At 40.4% G+C, this 19,079-nt stretch overlaps 3 protein-coding genes across 5 annotated transcripts; all 3 read right to left on the bottom strand.

The window, feature by feature from the left end:
- On the bottom strand, positions 1-1,448 carry grem1a (gremlin 1a, DAN family BMP antagonist). The gene is made up of 2 exons (XM_078274567.1): positions 1,350-1,448; positions 1-1,169 (listed from the first exon to the last, which is right to left on the bottom strand). Exon 2 carries the CDS (start codon positions 1,162-1,164, stop codon positions 622-624), a length of 543 nt encoding a protein of 180 aa, XP_078130693.1. The 5' UTR covers positions 1,165-1,169; positions 1,350-1,448; the 3' UTR covers positions 1-621.
- A 116-nt stretch (positions 1,449-1,564) lies between these two features.
- scg5 (secretogranin V) lies at positions 1,565-5,562 on the bottom strand. 3 transcript variants are annotated; one of them, XM_078274472.1, is made up of 6 exons: positions 5,463-5,562; positions 4,842-5,067; positions 3,919-4,068; positions 3,646-3,758; positions 2,934-2,987; positions 1,565-2,725 (listed from the first exon to the last, which is right to left on the bottom strand). In XM_078274472.1, the coding sequence occupies exons 2-6, from the start codon at positions 5,065-5,067 to the stop codon at positions 2,597-2,599; spliced, it is 672 nt and encodes a 223-aa protein (XP_078130598.1). In that variant the 5' UTR covers positions 5,463-5,562; the 3' UTR covers positions 1,565-2,596. The 3 variants fall into 3 exon arrangements, with proteins under 3 accessions (XP_078130598.1, XP_078130600.1, XP_078130599.1); XM_078274474.1 differs by having other exon boundaries at positions 3,646-3,755; XM_078274473.1 differs by having other exon boundaries at positions 5,468-5,561.
- Positions 5,563-9,589: 4,027 nt separating this feature from the next.
- Positions 9,590-14,376, bottom strand: actc1a (actin alpha cardiac muscle 1a). The gene is made up of 8 exons (XM_078275020.1): positions 14,352-14,376; positions 12,271-12,421; positions 12,018-12,146; positions 11,713-11,908; positions 11,447-11,608; positions 10,398-10,589; positions 9,925-10,106; positions 9,590-9,809 (listed from the first exon to the last, which is right to left on the bottom strand). The coding sequence occupies exons 2-8, from the start codon at positions 12,397-12,399 to the stop codon at positions 9,666-9,668; spliced, it is 1,134 nt and encodes a 377-aa protein (XP_078131146.1). The 5' UTR covers positions 12,400-12,421; positions 14,352-14,376; the 3' UTR covers positions 9,590-9,665.
- Positions 14,377-19,079: the final 4,703 nt, after the last annotated feature.

The following is a 19,079-nucleotide window of genomic DNA, read 5'->3' as shown; positions in this document are numbered from 1 at the left end:
TGTGATTGTATAGCTTGTTTTATTCACAAGCAAATTTACAATACATGATGCACATATTATACACAGTCATAAAATGAAGTGGCCTTTAGCAGTGCAGGTTGTAATAAAAAAAAGAAAAAAAATCTACATCCTGATCAGTTTCACATCCCACACAGTGGGAAAAAAATTCAACCATCCCAGTAATTTGAAGAAGTGTCCTTACACTTGTATTCTGATGATCCATTAGCCTGCATGTCTGCAACAAACAAACCTACCTTAAGCTTAAACACTTTTTTTTTTTAGATCATCAGTTTACTTAACTAAACTCTGAACGCTGGGAAAGTCCCTGTATCTAAACTCCTCCACATCTGTTAACACAAAATTGACTTTGTGGAAGCAATGACTGATAAGTGACAAGATATTCGGACAGCGTGATGGATTAATAATTGCAGCTCAAAGTGTCATTTTTCTCTCCATTAATGATTAAAAAGAGCTCAGGTAAGTTCCTCACCTTCCTATTCCCACTTTATTCTCATGTGTCCTTTAAACAAAATACGCTTTCCGTTCGTTTTTTGCAAAGCAGCACTTTTCCTCCAATGGAAGCGGATAGGCTATTATCAACCTGGATGTGTCAGTTTGCGTCTAATCCTTATCTATTGTTGTGCAGCGGCACTGCTTTACGCGCTGGATCCGTTTCTTCCTGGTGCTGGGTATCTGACCCGGGCAGAAGAGGGTGTAAGTGATGGTGCTGAAGGTTTTGGGTTTGCAGGCAGAGCAGGACTGAAAGGCGTCTCCGTCCTGGTAATTGTGCCTCGGGATGTAAAAGGAGTTGCATTGTCCGTAGCAAAACCGGTTGAGGATGGTGCGGCTCAGGCAGCCCTCCTCTTGGATGGTCTGCTTGAGCGGCTGCGTCTTACACCAGTCCAGCCGCAGGTAGCGACGCTCCGTGACGTGCAGCGCCTCCTGACTGGACTCTAGCACTTCTTCGGTTGGGGTTACAGACCCCATCCCGCGGGAAATTAGTCCACTGAGGGCGGGTTGTTGACATCTATTCGATTCGTTTGGGTTGTATTTGTTTTGGTGTGGGAACGCGCCTTGAATGGTGGCAGCATCTGTGCTCCTAAGCGGGCAGAGCAGCAGTGCCAAAACTGCTGCAGAGATCAGCACTGATTGTGTCTTCATCATTGAAGCTGAAGGAGGAAAAACACAAAAGTCAGTCATTGGTAGAGAGAATTTTACGCATTTATTTGAGAGGGTTTTAAGCACTGCTTTTACGCGCGCATTACGCACCAAATAAGCAATATGATAATTGAGGAGTGCACATAAAAAATAAAGCAGCATAAAAATCAGCAGTTACTAAATTGATTTACCTGTTTATTTAGGCTCCTCACGAGAAAACGTTATCCAGTCAGACAGTTTACAGCATGTGTTTCTTCTTCAAGTCTTTCCTCCTCTGTAGTGGCTTTATGAATGGCACACTGAGGGGTTTTCTAAACAGTTTTGAGCTTCAGCAGAACACGCCCCCAAACCCTGATCCTCACTATCTGTCTGAAAGGAAGAAAGAAAAAACCCAACTCCAAACGTGTCAATGCAGATAGATCATTTATTTGACTTTACAGAACAAAAATGAAGTGACACAAAAGATTCAGTGCTGCCTGTAGAGACTCATTACTGCAGTATGGAGAAGACAATAGATACAGATCTAAATAAGAGGTACAATTTTTTGCCATGCCACAGTGACATAGTTCACAATCACCCCTTAAATGACAAAGCAAAGCTGCTACAGTTTACAATTAACTTCCAAGAATGTGATTTGTATTGAATCTTTGCTTCTGAAGACACGGAAGTGATTAACTGGTTATATCAAGACAGAAAACTTAAACTTCAGAAACTTCAGTGCGTGGAAATGGATTTCTGTACAGTCATGAATAATAACTCATTCGACATTTCTCCAAATCAACAAATCTTTATACAACTTCTTATAATACAGTTGTAGATATACTGTACACTGCCACTCAAGATGTTAACACATTGTATTTTAGCATTTTGGGTAATAGTTGAATCGCATCTTTCCCCATAAATAGCCAAGATCTTGAAAATTATAATCAGATACTGAACACTATAACTGATGTTTGGCTTACAATCAAATTGCAGAGTAATAACAGTTGGCTTTTTGAGCATTATGGTTCGTTCTTGACCTTGAACAGCAGCTGACAAAAGAAATCTTAACACAAAGTCCAATCTACTTTGAGCTTTGATTTTCTGATGAGTTTTTGCATTTTCTCTGTCATGAGTCAGAAAAAGCCCTAAAATGTTTCTGTGGACCAAGCAGTCGGATCCTAATGCTTTAATAAAGGCAGGTGTATGTTTAAAATAAGAGCACCAGTAGTAAGACAGATATACAGTATGTTCTGCCTAATTAGTAACAAGATCTGGGCTAATTAATATGATTACAATAAAAAACATGAACTACTTTCAAGATGCTTAATTATATCTGCCTACTATTCCTTATTTCACAGTACTTGCACTGAAGTCACAAATCCAACGCTTATTAATCAAAATGCTTAAATATGTTGCGTTACAAACTCGTATCTGAGAGTGTTGCAGGCGCAGGAGTTTAGGTGGTGGATTTGCTGGCAGCAGAGACGATCGGTGCCTCTTCCTCCTCTTCCTCAGAGAAGTGAGGAACAGATTTTTTGGCGACCACATTGTCCAGCCGCTGGCCCATTAGATATGGGTTGACACTCTGCAGAGAGGCAGTGAAATGTATTACTGTACACACTGTAAACATAAAAACTTCAGGGTGAGATTCTTAGCTTGTAGCAGAAAATATCACTTGACATCTAAAGCAGTGAGTTTAAGAGTACATCGCTCCCTTCAGAGACAGAGTTTAGTGTTGGTGATGTGGTTTCTCAGACAATAATACAAAAGAGAGAAGACAACAAACACGATACCCTTTTTCTTCTTTTCGGTCCTCCCTTCAGTTTTTGGTACAAAAGCTCCTTGTTCTGAAAGGAAACAGACACTCAATCATGTATCCGTTGTTTTACAGCCAGTCCCTTTGTTCCTAACTTACAGTCAACAAATTGCCTGAATCCCTACTCAAGGAATACAGACACTTAAAGAGGTATTTTCTTCAGACCAGACCAAGAGACAGGAATGAATCCATGCAAATTACAAACAAGTTTTGTTTGATCTTGTAAATGGTAAAAGTCAGAACACCCTCTCTTAGTTTTCCTGAGAGGGTTGCACTTCCATTCTTTGGTGACATGTAGCTCTTATTTCTAAGCAATGTATGCCAAGTTGCTTTGAACAAAAGCATGTCCCAAATGAATGTAAAAGGAATATTAAATATGTATGTTTCACCTGGTTCACATGTGCACCTGATATTGTGTTTAAAGTTAATGTAAAAGCAGGCATACTTGATTTGCAGGTGAAAAACTGGAGAACTCAGCGGTAATGAGGTATTTGTGCATGGTATTATTTTTCTGATAATTAATCACCCGTTTCATCAATATTTGCTGTTAATTTGACTCTCTTTGGACTGTTGTTTGGACTAAATGAGCAATCTGAAACTCTGGGAACTAAGGAGCACATTTAACCATTTGATTGATCCATGATAAAAAAAAATAAATAAAAAAAGTTACAGTCCTGCTCTGTACTCACCCACTTCGCCAGGGCCGGGTAGTCGTGCTCTGGGTCAAATAGGTGCTGGTGTTTTTGAAACTCTCTGCTGAACTCGGCTGTGTCTGGAGCGTTTTCCAAACAGCCGTCTGCTGCTGTGAATGTGATGAGGCACAGAAATGAATTTCCAAAAACAGCAAATTAATTCAATAAAGAACAGAAAAGACTCAGTACTGTAGTACTAACAGCAACATTTGCCCTAAAGTTTATCCTGAGACATTAGTATGAGAATCAATAATGAACAAGATTTTCTACCGGTCTTTCCCAGGGGACAGGGGTTCGGAGGGTCTGGGTACCCGTGATCTTCACTGAAGTCTTTGGGAACGTTGTCGCCGGTCAGCTCGGCCACAATGTTGGGGATGTTGCCAAAGGGGCCGAGGTGTTGCAGCCCCTCGTGAGCACCACCTTGTGGAGATCAACAAGCATTACAACCACTACAAAAACAGCAGCACTACCAAAGCTTCAGAATACAAGTACAGACATCAATGTATCTATAGCATCTTTGGCTGCATATAACCCCTGAGAAATGATCAATGAGATTACTTGCATTACGCATTTGAATGGGTCTCAATAAATGATAAATTAATCTGCAACTATTTTGATAATCGATTCATTGTTTCAGTCATTTTTAAAGCAGAAATGCAAAAAACATTTCTCTGGTTTCACCGTCTCAAACCTGAGGATTAGATGTTTTTCGTTGTCGTGTGAAAAAAGTAAAAGCGGCCATTAAGGCAGATGATACAGTGGGACAAAGAATATATCACTGTCAAAATTGACCTAATTTTGTGTCCATTTTATGTTAGAAAATCAATCATGGCTCACAATCAAACCCAAAGCAATGGGTTGTTTATATCCCGTGTTAGTGTTATTTTTATATTAGGCTACTTTTTTGGGTTGTTTTATCAGAATGAGGGAAAGAAGAAAAAATGGACAAAACAAAAATACTGAATTAAGACCGATGATATAGGACAAATACTGTATAGTAGCCCAACGTTATTTTAAAATAAATATATAAGCTACAGCCTCATGTGTTTGACAAGCACTTGCATAAGGGAGACGTGGACAGTAGATGGGGGTGCAACTAGCACCCCCATCTGCATGTCTCCCTTATCATTTCTGCTATAGAATAGGCTATTTTTCTTGGTTTCACCAACAACAACAAAAAGCACCCAACATACCCTGTATGCTCTGAGGCCCGACAATGTTTGTGGCCTGATGTGCGGGATACTCCACCCTGGGCCGAGCGATGCCCAGCTGCTCCATGACGCCGTGCAGGAGCCGCTGGATGTCGGCCTCAGACACCTGGTCCGCCGTGCGGGGGCTGCGGGCTGGAACTCTGCCGACATGCAGGCACAGGAGGAAGCCGAGCAACGATAACCGAACCGCCGAGCCCATTTCTGTCATCTGCCGAAGAAAAGCATTAGCCTACCGTACAAAAGATGACAGTAATCATGTGCAAACACTGCTGCAGTTTCTGTTAGACACGTGACATGACAGGTTAATTAGCTAGTTGCCATATCGGTGTGTGTGTGTAGTGATGCTTTCATGTTATCTGTTGTGTAGAAACCGTACAACGCTATACATTGTCTGTAAATGGAAGGTGCGCCACTCACTCTGAAAACAGAGCCAAGGCCGATGAAATGGTCTATAAATAGCCAATATGTCTATTAAACGGATAAAACACCATCAATTATAATAAAAACTGTATTTAATTACATTTATTATAAGACATGTATACTTTTATTGCGAGATAACATCACAAATGACCAAAACAGGATTTTTTGTGTATCTGTTCTTACCTTACCGTATTGGTGATGGTTGGACCTGCGTACTGCGCGAGACCTCTATCAAGCTGGCCAGAAGAAAATCGTGTTTTTCCGGTCTCCAGAATAAAAGCTTGCTTCACAAACACGATGAAAAAAGTGATTTCAAAATGTTTCTCGCCAATTTTCGCCGACATTAATTCATATTAAGTTGATTTAGCATACATTTTCTCCTACTTTATTTTGAAGAAAAAAAACTAGGTCCATTTCCACTGTCAGCAGAAGTGCCCATTACGCAACCTAGCAGGATGATGCGATCCACCTCACTTCACGGTTCAGATGCAGTTGCTAAGATACCAAAAGTCCTCTCTTCTCATTGGCTGTTAGATTATGGCAATTATTGGCCCACTAAAACTGAAGCGAGAGGAGCCACAAGGAAAGTCTCTGCTGCTGGGATCATAATATATCATCAAAACATGGTCATTTTTAATACATTTCTGAGAAGAAATTATCGTCACCATTATCATCTGCAACTATCTGTTTAGGTGGTTAGTGTGATAAATGACTCACCAGCATGCATTGTGATTATATTAGGCTAAATTAAGAGAAATCAGGCTACAAACTAGCCTTTTTTGGCTTATCCAATTTGTTTTAATTTTTTTATATTACCGTTTTCACATGTATTTTTATTTTTTTGGTTTCTTAAACCTTCACAGCCCATTTAAAAAAAAAAAAAAAATTCCAGGCATTGAGTTTAATCTTTAGTTTGCATGCATGCATCCATCCATCAGATTTTTCGAAAAAATTAATTTATTCACTTGAAATAAAGTACGGTGAACGCATTCTTGCAGTGAAATAAATAGTCAAATACATAAATTCATTAAAATGTTAAAACTTAACTTAAGAACTGATTTAAGACACTAAACCACCTTATAAATATAAACCAGTTCATCATCAGACATAACCTTAAATGCTGCAGTAACTTGGGGCATAGCCTACATGACAACTTCTTATTAAAAAGTTTACAGTGAAAAGCATTTTCTCCTAGGTGTGAGCTGTAGTCTCCCGGCACCAGTGAGCACAGGAGAGCTGTGTGCATCTTGTTCTCTGGTGAACCTCGGGAAACGACCCAAACGCAGATCTCTGAAAACAAACCAGAAGATCAGTTTTACGCGTTTTAGAGTTGTAGTTTTTAAACTGAAAAAGGGTCAACAACAGTTTTAGAATCCCTAAAACTAATAAGTACAGTTAAATATGTATATTTTGCAACAGTGAGTAATTGTTAACAGATTATCCACACACACACACACTTTACTTTTTTAGTCTCTCCTGCAGGGTCTTGCATGCGTCTTTGCCAAGGGGGCTGCCGCTGTCCAACAAAGTCGTTGCAGGACTGAAATCGTGTTCTATGGACAATTTTAATATCACGCTCTGTACAAAACTGGGACATTTTAACTGTTACAGCACCATTTTCTTCATATTGTGTTTACCTGCACGAGGCATACAGGTCCTAAACAGCAGGACATTGGGGAAAGTCTCGAGGCCGAGGCTTCTCCTGAGTGATGGTCTGTCTCCTGAGGTGAACTCTTGGCTCTGCTCAGAGGCCGGAGGGCTGACCTTCGATTGAACCCAGGGCATCGTCTTCACAGACCGTGTCACTGCAAGTGTTTGAGCAAATTAAATGAAAGGAGGCTTTCAGGTAAGACAAAGCTAGTGGCACTATTCCATTTTTCTAATGCTTTATACGTTTTACCTTTAAAACCGTGTCTTTTTCTGTGTCCTCTCTTTGTATCTTTCAGAAAATGGAAATTCATCAGAAACTCCATACTGTCCATTACAGCTTTAGGAATCACACCTAAAGCAAATAAACGTTGCAGACATCCAGTCAGTAAACATATATCCTTAACTAAATGAAAGTGTCAAGACAGAATGATTTGGTTTGTTACCGAATAAGTCAGGCTTATCAATGAATGTGCGTAGGACGAGAACTCTGAGTTCCAGTCGCATTTCAGACATCTCTGCCTTGTTGGGAGGCGGTAAAAGACACGGAGCGAAGACGATAGCGAGGTTGGAGCTGGTCATCAAGTTTTCGGGGCATCTGACAGCAGTGCATTACATTTAGAGAAATTAAATTGGTATTAAAAATGTGTGGAATCCTGTCTAAGAACATCCTCATTAAACTTACACTTTAAAAAAAGAGAAAAAAAGGAAATAGCCCATCATTTTAGGCCATTTCTACTTGCTATCACTTCAGACAACTTCCCAACCTGGGGTCAAAACTACCCCATCAAGGGGTTTCTCGTTAAATCAAAAGGGGTACCAAGACGATTACAGGGATGACAACTCAAAAATCTATTTGTTACACCAAATTGACTCTTCCCCATTTTCTTTGCTCTTTTTCTTGTGAAATAACAGATACTTTAATCTCTTTAGGCTTTTAAAGACAATCTTTCCCCACATTATTTTTCTCTCAAACCTCTGGGAGACTGCGGCGAGGAAGTCAAACAGGTAATGCAGACAGGAGGAGTTTCTGGCAGGTAGCAAACAGGACAGCAGCTGGAGGGCTGAAGTTCTGTCCTGCAGGTTGGACAGCGACTGGGCTTTGAGCAATGCTGCGTGGAGCTCAGGGGGGAACAAAGGCTCTGGCAGCTCCCTGCAAAACTGTTTGATGAGCGTTGCAACATCGTAAGGGAGGGTTGCGGACAGACACCCTTCTCCTCTATTCAGCTTGGCCTGAAACAGACACAAGGAGGGCAACATTATTGACATATTGCCACATCAGATTAGATACAGAACCAGTGTTTGCTCAAACAACCAGATGGCGATATTGCTCCAGTAGAACTTCCATTAGTAAAAAGGTCAATAGGTTACAATCTCACCCTGAGGGTCTTAATGCGAGGAAGAGAGCCTGGTTTTCTGAACAGGCCTACAGTCCCAGCACGCTCCAGAAGAAATGAACACGCATCCACCAAAAAGCTGAGACACAACATGATCAAACAAAGGATTCATCTCTGACCTGTTACGGTTTAATATCAGAAACTTTCTCTACTACTGCTCACCAGGGTACCAGTCCAAACACAGGAATGTATTGCCTGGGTAAAATCTCCAGAGGAACACCGAAGAGCTTTGTACCACCGATGAACAGTCTCTCCTTTTTCTTCTCAGAGCTCTTCACAGTTATCCCATAAATAACTTGAAGGTGAAACCGAATCACATTACAATCTGTAACCTTCATGATTTAAATTTCACTGAGAGATGTTAAAAAGTACGCAGTTCAGCAACCTTATACTGAAACACCACAATCTGCTTTACTCACTTTGTAAAATCACTGGTGAATGAAGGAGGCTGGCTTGATAATGCTCATTCATATCACCTGTGGCACAGGTGAGGAGGAATGAAAGGAAAGTGTTGTGTTCATGGCACATGGGGAAGGTGGGAGATATGAAATTTTAACTTAAAACTAAAATTGACTTTAACTTTTGTGGTAAAGTATTGGTCATGATAATCATAATCCCAATCAAAATCTCAGAGCAAAAGTAAGTTGTTCAGCTGTGAAACACTCATAAAGAGCAGCCACACCAGGCCTCCTAAGTCCATAAACACACTACTTTCTTTCCATTGTGGCCTTCCATCCACACAGTTTTTTGTTTGCATGTTCCAAAATGTAGCTTTTATAAAACAATTCCCAGAATGGATTAATCTAAAAATGCATACAGTAGATATGTACGTATGTAACCTGGGTTTGGACAGATCTGGGGAAAACTGTATTTTCCCACTATGCACTTTGGGCATAGAATAATCTGCAAACAGATCTAAATTCTTTAATTCCAGCACCTGATGGTAAAATATGTTCTTAAAGAGAAAAAGACAATTTTCTGTGATATATAATGAAAATAATTAAAAAGCGTTTTTTTCTAAATCAGGTTTTTCAAAGGGGAAATTACAACAGTTTCTTTCTTAAGTGGAAAAATGAAAGATCATCTATTAAAAGTGAAATCACACATTAATTAAAGGCATTTAAGAGCTGAATCAACAGGCATATTGCCATCTTATATGTTCATGGACATGCTCACTACCTGTATATTGAGACTCCAACACTCCAGACTGTTACTGTTAAAATCAACTATTTTTATTAAAACAGAACATGTATATACAGCAAAAGACACAGTAGAAATACAGATATGGATGGAAAGCTGGTGTAGCTGGTTGGTTTGTTTTTTTTGGTGCTGGTTTGTAAGTTTAGAAGCACTTCCTGTGGACGATGGAGGGGCCAGCCTCATCGTACTCCTGCTTGCTGATCCACATCTGCTGGAAGGTGGACAGGGAGGCCAGGATGGAGCCGCCGATCCAGACGGAGTATTTCCTCTCAGGGGGAGCGATGATCTACAGGGAGGAGAAGAGGTACAGGTTGGTACGAGAGCATTTAACAACATACTGAGCTTCAGACACTTCCTGTCAACCTGATTGAACTGGTCAGGGCTCGTCGATGAGAGCTCACCTTGATCTTCATTGTGCTTGGGGCCAGAGCGGTGATCTCCTTCTGCATACGGTCAGCAATACCAGGGTACATGGTGGTTCCACCAGATAGCACATTGTTGGCGTACAGGTCCTTACGGATGTCAATGTCGCACTTCATGATGCTGTTGTATGCGGTCTCATGGATACCAGCAGACTCCATACCTGGGCAGGCGAGAGGAGAAAGTGTGACCATAAAAATGTGTTTTAAAAAGAGATTTTAAAGAGGGCACTGAAATATCAAAAATGCAATAGGCTACATTATTTTTGTGGAATTTCAGTTTAAAAAAAAAAAATACTATTATTAATTTGAAAAAGAAAAGATCTCCCTTTGGCCGCAAGGTGAAGTACATTCGCATTCACTGCACATATGAAACATGATCAGATATAGTGTGACTTGCAGAATATGTGGTGTTCACAGCTGCTGAGTGTTGGTGATCAGCTGTTATGACTCACCGATGAAGGAGGGCTGGAACAGAGTCTCCGGGCAGCGGAAACGCTCGTTGCCGATGGTGATGACCTGACCGTCGGGCAGCTCGTAGCTCTTCTCCAGGGAGGAGGAGGAGGCGGCGGTGGCCATCTCATTCTCGAAGTCCAGAGCAACGTAGCACAGCTTCTCCTTGATGTCACGCACGATCTCACGCTCAGCTTGAGGGAGAAAATCAATCACAGTTTAGTTCATTACTCACACATGATGTATAATCTACAAACAGCTTTCTGAAAGAAAAAACAACACCTTTCTCTTACAAATAAAACGTATAATTCATGAGCTATACATTGGGGTTCATGCTGCCATGCCATACTTGGTATGACCAGTTACTTAGCTCAAGGTGGCAAATGTTAGCCTAAAGGTTAAAGTAAGACTGAAACTTAAAATATGGAATACTGCATTCTTTCCCTTATAAATGAAACGTTGAATTAATATTCATGAGAAATAAAACCAACCCTTGCTCAATTATATAAAGTCAGTGGTTTTGCTGTGACGGCCTTACTTTGCCTGTTATGACCAGTTGCTTATGGGGGTTCATCCCCATGTTCCCAGGGTCCTATGTTCTTAATATAAAATTGTAAGAGATTGGTAAGGGTTATCTTTGTAGTTCAAGTTGTAAATGGATAAAGGGAGATGGCCGTTTCTAAATGCAGGTTGAATGGTAAAAAATACGTTTAGCCAATGTGGAGATATCAATGTCTAAAGAAAATAAAAGCTAACTATCTTGCCCTCAAATTTTAGGGCGTAGGTATCAAAGAGTACTAGTATGTTTGCTGACAATACTTGCACTTTTACTATGTAAAATGATGAATGCAGGACTTATACAGTAGAGTATTTTACACTGTAGTATTATTACTAGTAGCGGGCCTACTTCTGCCACCACTGCCTGTAATTGTCACTTGTTGCCATGTTGCCATGTTACATACATAGTGTACATGAACCTCCAGAAAACCCTTTCTTAATCTTATAAGTCATCCGATTTGTGTTTCCAGTTAGCTGCTGGTGCTTTTCTTACCAGTGGTGACAAAGGAGTAGCCACGCTCAGTCAGGATCTTCATCAGGTAGTCAGTTAGGTCGCGACCGGCCAGATCCAGACGCATGATGGCGTGGGGCAGAGCGTAACCCTCATAGATGGGCACGTTGTGGGTCACACCATCACCAGAGTCCAGCACAATACCTGTCCACAAAAAGCAGCAGTTTGTCAGAAGACAACACATAAAGTGTGTGTATTTTATCGACCTGCGATGTTACACAGTCATGGAGTTTATGGTAGAGACTCACCGGTGGTACGACCAGAGGCATACAGGGACAGCACGGCCTGAATAGCCACATACATGGCAGGGACGTTGAAGGTCTCAAACATGATCTGGGTCATCTTCTCCCTGTTGGCCTTGGGGTTGAGGGGGGCCTCAGTAAGCAGGGTGGGGTGCTCCTCTGGGGCCACACGAAGCTCATTGTAGAAGGTGTGGTGCCAGATCTGTGAAACAGGAACAGTGAAGACTATGTTAGGGATAGAAGTAAAATGACTCAGAGCTAGGCTCCAATAATAAATAAAGATATATTAAGATATTGCTGTTTTTCTTCACCTTCTCCATGTCGTCCCAGTTGGTGATGATGCCGTGCTCAATGGGGTATTTCAGAGTCAGGATACCCCTCTTGCTCTGGGCCTCGTCTCCCACATAGCTGTCCTTCTGACCCATACCTACCATCACACCCTGAGAACACAAAGCAAACACATCTCAGAATCTCAGGAACAACACAGACCCATACAGACAGCCTGTGATGAAGCTACAAAAAATTTAACATTTTAACAGCTTGTGGGTCTTTCAGAATTCCTACCTGGTGACGGGGGCGTCCAACAATGGATGGGAAGACAGCACGGGGAGCGTCATCACCAGCAAACCCAGCCTTGACCAGGCCAGAGCCGTTGTCGCACACCAGGGCGGTGGTCTCGTCGTCGTCACACATGTTTGGTCTATTCTGGGCTGGCCTTGTGTACAAGACAGAGGATGGAAACACAGGCAAAACGTCAACACAACGTTTTTAATATCCACCGGAATGTTTACATCAAAACACTGAACATTATTCGCTCTCTTAAAGGTTCTTAACAAAGTTTCAGTTAATCAAGGTGAATATTTGCAGGAAATAATACCCCTATCAAGTGTAATATTTACATTTAATTCTTATATAACATGAAAAAAACAAAACTGCAATCCTGAGAAACACTGTAGCACTATGTTTAGTATGAAGACACCTCTGAGTGCTCTAATCTCCTCTCTCTGAGTATCACAGCTGCCTGGAAAGCCAAAACAGGACATCCCCCCCCCCACACACACACACACACACAAACACACTCATAGGTCTATTTAAAGCCTCGGGACGCCTGTCATCCTCCTTTGCCCCCACAACCTGTCCTCTGTATCTCATCATTATTCCAGGGCCAGTTAACAGCTGAGGCGTTGTGTCTTTTGACAAGTGGCAGGAGGAGGCCTGGTCTCCTCAGCTGTCGCCACATAGTGCTCTCCTCTGTTTGGAGCCAGACCATGTGCTCTGATCCTTCCAGGATCTCTGGACACAGCCTGCATCCCAAGTGCATCCTGCATCCCCCCCCCCTCTCATACAGGCTTCCTCATTCAAATCAAAATCTGTACAGTAAGTTCAATTTAAATGGCTGTTGTTGCATTCTCGGTATTATTGACATGGAATTCAGCAACTGCGAATGAGACTTATGAAGCAGTAAAATTGTGCTTTGACAAAACTCTAAATGAGCCAATTATGCAATTACCACTAAGCATCTCTGGAAAATCAAACATCTATCTTATCTGTCCACTCTTACATTCCTCCTCTGAGGTTGTCCCTCAAGACTGACTCTGATCCACCAGGCCTATATAGTTGAATTTTATATAAACTTTTGCAAATCAATGCCATTCATTGAGGCTATAAGTTAGGTTCTTCTTCTGACCAGAGCACAAGTATAATAATCTCTTCAACTTAAAATCAATTTAACATTATTGACACTACACTTGCAGCTAAACATAATTGTTTCATTTCAAGGTATTAAACTTTTTTTTTTTTTAAGATTTTAGAAAAAGTATAGAAAAAAGAAGTTATGTGCAAAATAATTTAAGAGGTCATTTTTATTCTAGGGTTTCCATAATGTACCAACCTGCATTTATGTAAATAGCTACTATTGATGCAGGAAAATGACTTGACTGCTTTTCATTTTCATTTAACCAGGAAAGCCTCCATTAGATTAATAATCTATTTTTTTAAGAATGCCCTGGCCAAAATAGGCAGACTCGACTTTGATTATTTAGGGTTTCAGCGAAGACTTTTTAGTTTCCCACAATGCTATGTGCTACTTCAGAGGGTTTTCATCTCTTTCATGAAAATACATTTTGTATAACACACTGAGTTGTTTGGTTCTTTTTGATATTTAAACAGTCAAACTTAATATACTCAAATCAAAAAGGTATATCAGTATTGATTGAATCTAATAGGTTTCTCAGATTGTATCTGAGTTGAGTTAGAGCTTCATGGCTGCCACACCACAGCAAGCATCCCATCCCTGCATCCCTCTTTCATCTTTCGTATAGTCTGCAGAGTGCAGGTCATGAGGTAAATCTGGATGATCTGTCCATATTTAGCAACACTCTCTGAACTTTGAACGCCACCAATTTTCCAATTATCTTTTTTTTTCCTTTCTTTCAGCTTTGCCTTCTCTTATATTCAGCCCTCATCTGCCCCTAATCAGCCCATTATCAGCTCTGATCTCAGAAACTAAAACCACTATAAACAAAAAAATCCATGTTGTTGCAGTAAAATGTCCTACAGCAGCAGAATCTGCTCATCCTTCCTGATCCCTACGGTCCAAAAAAACAACAACGGCTGAAATGAAAGAAGACTGCAAAGGGACTCACCAAGTTGTAACCACAAGACTGGAGTTTCCACTGGGACAAAGGGCCGAGGCTGCAAGGGGGTCCTTAAATACGTCCCAGCGTCCTGAGGCTGGGGGGCCGGTGGGCGGGCTCAGGAGTTCACACAAGCCCAAATTAAGTGCTGCTTAGCAAAATGGTTCAGTAAAGTGGATCCTGTGTCAGGGACTCCATCAAACTGGAGAGATGTTGCCTTGGAGAGGAAAGGCAATGGACAGTAGTGCGGATTAGTGGGAAGTTTCATAAAGGCTTGACTGGACAAATGGTTACATTACAGTTTGATAGTGTTATTAAGGAGCTCTAAGATATCCTTAAATCACAACATGCACATTTGAGACTACTATATATGGTTTTTACATTAGTATGCTGTATCTAAATTGTATTTTAGGTGTCAAATTACTTTCTTTAAGAATAAATGTATGCCTTTTAAATTAATGTGACAGAGAGATCAGGACACTAAAAACCCTTAACTGCAATGTCATCAACAAGATAAGTTCAGATTCTTTCCTCATACATAGCAGCATCTTTTTTTCACACTTGTACTTTGTGGAGCTTCCTTCAGGTCCCTAAGGATGTGTTAATATGACTAAGCTCAAGCAGGGCACTGGGGAGGTGGGTGATTGGGGGGGTGCGATTGTAATCTGAGATCTTGTCTGAGCAAGCTGGTGAAGGAGCCGTCTAAGGGGGAACCTGCCTGTGACAGTTTGCCAGTGTCATGGCATGTGTGCAGAAGGAGGAGGGGGTGGGGGGCAAAAACATGCCAGACAGCTGAGAGGCAATATTGTAAGAGGAGGGTGGGAGCTGAGGCCAGGGCCCAGACCTCCAGCAGACGAGAGATCCCTGGGAAGGCCTGTGCATGGAGCGACGAGCGCTGGTTCTGAACTCTGATTGGCTCCAGTGTCTCCTTTTAGGGAAATGGAGTAACAGGTACCAGCGGCTGCATGTCGCCACAGACTGTGGCCAGAGCTCAGGCTCCTTATTCGTCACCTCACACTGCCACCACAGTGCCTACGTCCCCATGCCGGAGCCCTATTGGGCCACTGTGAGTGCAATAAGAATGTAAATACCCCCTAACACTTTGAAATATTCCATTCGTAGCCGTGTGCTGTAATGCACCTCAAAGGGAGACGCTACTAACCTACTTGTCCATTTCATACATCTTACAAACTACAGTTTTGGGTGAATATCCTGGTGAAGTCTGCAAAGTGTATTATGTCTTATAAAGAAGGTCATGTAAAAATCCACTGACACAATAATCAAAAATGTAGACATTCAGTTCACCTTCCCATTGAATGAAGAAAGCAGCAAATCTCTCACAATCGAGAAGGCTGAAGTAGAAAAAAAGTTTGTCTTTTGTCTGTTTTTGAAAAGCAAAATGAAAGACAAAAATACTAAACATAAGTTGACAAGTTGCTCTGTGTACGCTCTGTAGTGATGACGTTACCAAGAAATCTCTATGATCATTCCAACGAAAGAGAAATACTTTAAAAACAAAAAGTAGGATTTGGGATTACATCTCTAAAATATAAAGGCATGTGACGATCCTGTTCCTGAAGTTGGACACATGGATTAATGTTATTAGGTTATATCAGTATTGTTCTTCTGGCCACAGTAAAGCTTCTATATATATATATATATACTTCTTTTTTCTTTTTCTTTTTTTTACAGCAGCAGAGATAGTGAATAAACACAGTCCTTTAGGAGCCCTCTGCAACATCAGTCAGTGGTGGAAGAAGCATTCAGATAATTTACTGGAGTAAAAAATAACAATACCACACTATAAAAATACATGAAAAGATGTACTTTAATAAAAGTGAGTAAGCAAAGATCAAACTCAAGCATCAAAAGATCAGTATTCATTATGATGTCATATGTAAGTGGTACTTTAATATTGTAGTTGGTTGGGGAAGTCATTTAGAACTGCTTCATATGCTGTTCAATCTATTATAATAATATTATAGCATAATATTTTATAAACCGATCATATGTTTTGGTTGTAAAATCTTTATCTAAAAAGTAACCTGCAATGTTAGGTGTTAAATACATGTACAATATATTCCTTTAAATTGTAGTTAAAGTATAAAGTATATGAAATGGAAATAATCAAGAAAAGTACCTCAAAATTGTACTTAAGTACGTTATTTGAGTAAGTTTATTTAGTTACGTCTGACTACTGACAACAATGAAGTTTCTACAGGCCACAAATCCCAAATCAGAAGTTTCACAAACAAAATATTCGTCATTCCCTGGTGAATAACAGAAATGAAAACAAAGTAACAACGACAACGTTTCATGATTCTGAGTTGATAAGATTTACACCAACCAAACAGTACATGTGTCAACAACTCATATTAACTATCTTGTTCAGTAAAAGGAACAACTGCTGCATATTGTTGAGCAGAGAGTAGGAGTCAGAAACATCCGTTTCATCCAGTTTTTGGATGAAACTGGTGCTGTGTTTTGTCAACAGCGCCCTTCAAGTCAAAGAAGCACTTTTTGGCACAGTCCTATCTTTATCACCAGGACTTATAAAGCAGATCGGTCTTAAATGGGTCATGGTTTGAGGGACATTTGTCCTTATAAGGGCATGTAGGAAGCACACGGTTTGCCTGTCTTGACAGCTGCCTCCTCTGCACTTCACCCCCCCACCTCCTCCAACACACACACACACACACACACACACACACACACACACACACACACCACATGCACTCACTTAACCAGCTGTTAGCAACAATTGCTTTTTAACTGTCAAGTCCTGCAGTTCAACAGTGGTTTGTTTACCATTGAGAATGCTACAATACATATTTTAGCAGGAATGGCTAGAGAAAGAGCACAAGAGAATTAAGCATGGTGCATGTAATGCCACATTTCCTGCAAAGATGGCACCTAGTGACATGGTCAAAATAGTAAAATTAGCTGAAATCAAGCTGATTACTCTCAGTTAAGTTACTGTACTTTCACACAGTCTCGATTTGTTACTATTTCCAGACTATACAATAAATAGATGTATTGTTTTAATACATTTAAAACTACTGATACCTTGAGTGCCATGTTTTGCACACTTCCATAACACCAGAGGATTACAATTACCAAAACATCACTTCAGAGGAGTAACTTTCAGAAATAGACTCTGTGACAATGACCATGCAGTGTTGTCTTTGGCACCAACAGCCGTCATCGTAATGTGCCACATGCCTGCTGAAAACAGCTGATGGCTCCAAAGCGTTTGACAAATTATATGCTGGCTGACATGTTTATCGGTACAAACACATCAGCAGCTATTTTGTAATTGTAAATCATTATACAGAAAGAAGATATTAGAAATGTGACAGCTGAAACATTCTGATTTCATGACTTTTCCACCAAATGAATGTTGGCATCACCTTAAAATATATGGCAAGTTAGTAAATAGTTCATTTACAATTTACACATCCAGCAGTTATGGAGCAACATTATCATTAATTTCAAGTTGTGTTTCTGGCCAATATTAACTCTCTTTTAGCTCTGTTTTTGATTTCTACTAACTCGTAAGAGAACTATCTGGTTATTTTGCTCACCAAAGTTAAGTTGTGCTGCATTTTGATACATTCCCCATATATACCCTGACTTCTCAAATTCCTTGACTTCTCTTGTTTGGAATACGCGACCCAGCATCCCTTGATATTTCAGAAATTACAGGAGTTTGGCTTAATGGAGCACATTGATTTAAAAAAAAGAACTGGTTAATTCAAATTTAGAGGTTTACTATACACGGTGATAAGCAACCAATCATCCATGAAGCAGTTAACGTCAGCATTACTGTGCTTTGAATAAATGACAGGGTGTGTTTTACTGAGTGCTGAGACCTGTGTAGAGCAGACACCATCAAACACTGCCAGCAGTTTCCCAGATAAAGTCAGCTCTATAAATATATGGGGTGCTTTAAAAGTTTCCATGTCAGCGCCTCATTGTCCATGATGGGCTATAAAGGCCTACAGGTGTGTGTGTGTGTGTGTGTGTGTGTGTGTGTGTGTGTGTGTGTGTGTGTGTGTGTGTGTGCGCGCACATAGGAATAGTGACAAAAGTGTGGAATGTAACTGAGTACTGCACTTAATTACAATTTTGAGGTACTTTACTTGAGTATTTCCATGTTATGCAACTTTATACTTCTACTCCACTACTTTTTGTTTGATAACTTTAGTCACTAGTTAAATGGTGCAATAAGGTCAATAACGCATATTTCATGTTTTAAGTCCACTATATCATAGGCTACAGCATCAACTGCAACATGGCAAGACAGTAACACCAATCTTCTCTGTTTTGGCTTTACATCAATGCAACAACAGCACGGAGAAACTAAAATTACCACATGAGGTGGGCAACTAAAATGTTACAATGTGCAATATTTAGTGTTGACTATAAATATTTTTTTTCTTCAATTCTTTATTGTACAAAAGTTAATGTACAAAGTTACACACAGATATACAAATATGCATTACAAAACAGGAACAAAAGAAAAGACAATACAAAAATACATTTACATTGCATAATGCTAGATCTTGACGTTAGATCTTTACTCTGCAACAGTGTGTGCGTAACGTGTCAACCCTACGCATTCTCAGCGTAGCATGTCATTGGCTGAACCGTAGCAACCGGAATGAGTCCATAGCAACGGAGCCAGAAATCAACAGTCATAACTAGCTAGCTAGCTAGACTGCTACGTTAGTGAGA

The sequence above is a fragment of the Sander vitreus genome, chromosome 18 (assembly GCF_031162955.1).
Source record: "Sander vitreus isolate 19-12246 chromosome 18, sanVit1, whole genome shotgun sequence".
Lineage (NCBI taxonomy): Eukaryota > Metazoa > Chordata > Actinopteri > Perciformes > Percidae > Sander > Sander vitreus.
This window is presented reverse-complemented; position numbering and strand designations above follow the sequence as displayed.

Coding starts and splice junctions, on each gene's coding strand:
- scg5 (XM_078274472.1), bottom strand. CDS start 5,067: ATGACAGAAATGGGCTCGGCGGTTCGGTTATCGTTGCTCGGCTTCCTC. Junction 4,069..4,841: donor CGGGCCTCAGAGCATACAGG/GTATGTTGGGTG, acceptor GATCTCCACAAG/GTGGTGCTCACGAGGGGCTG. Junction 2,988..3,645: donor ACCCGGCCCTGGCGAAGTGG/GTGAGTACAGAG, acceptor GTTTCCTTTCAG/AACAAGGAGCTTTTGTACCA.
- grem1a (XM_078274567.1), bottom strand. CDS start 1,164: ATGATGAAGACACAATCAGTGCTGATCTCTGCAGCAGTTTTGGCACTG.
- actc1a (XM_078275020.1), bottom strand. CDS start 12,399: ATGTGTGACGACGACGAGACCACCGCCCTGGTGTGCGACAACGGCTCT. Junction 11,609..11,712: donor TGCCTCTGGTCGTACCACCG/GTGAGTCTCTAC, acceptor TTTTGTGGACAG/GTATTGTGCTGGACTCTGGT. Junction 9,810..9,924: donor CAAGCACAATGAAGATCAAG/GTGAGCTCTCAT, acceptor TCCTCCCTGTAG/ATCATCGCTCCCCCTGAGAG.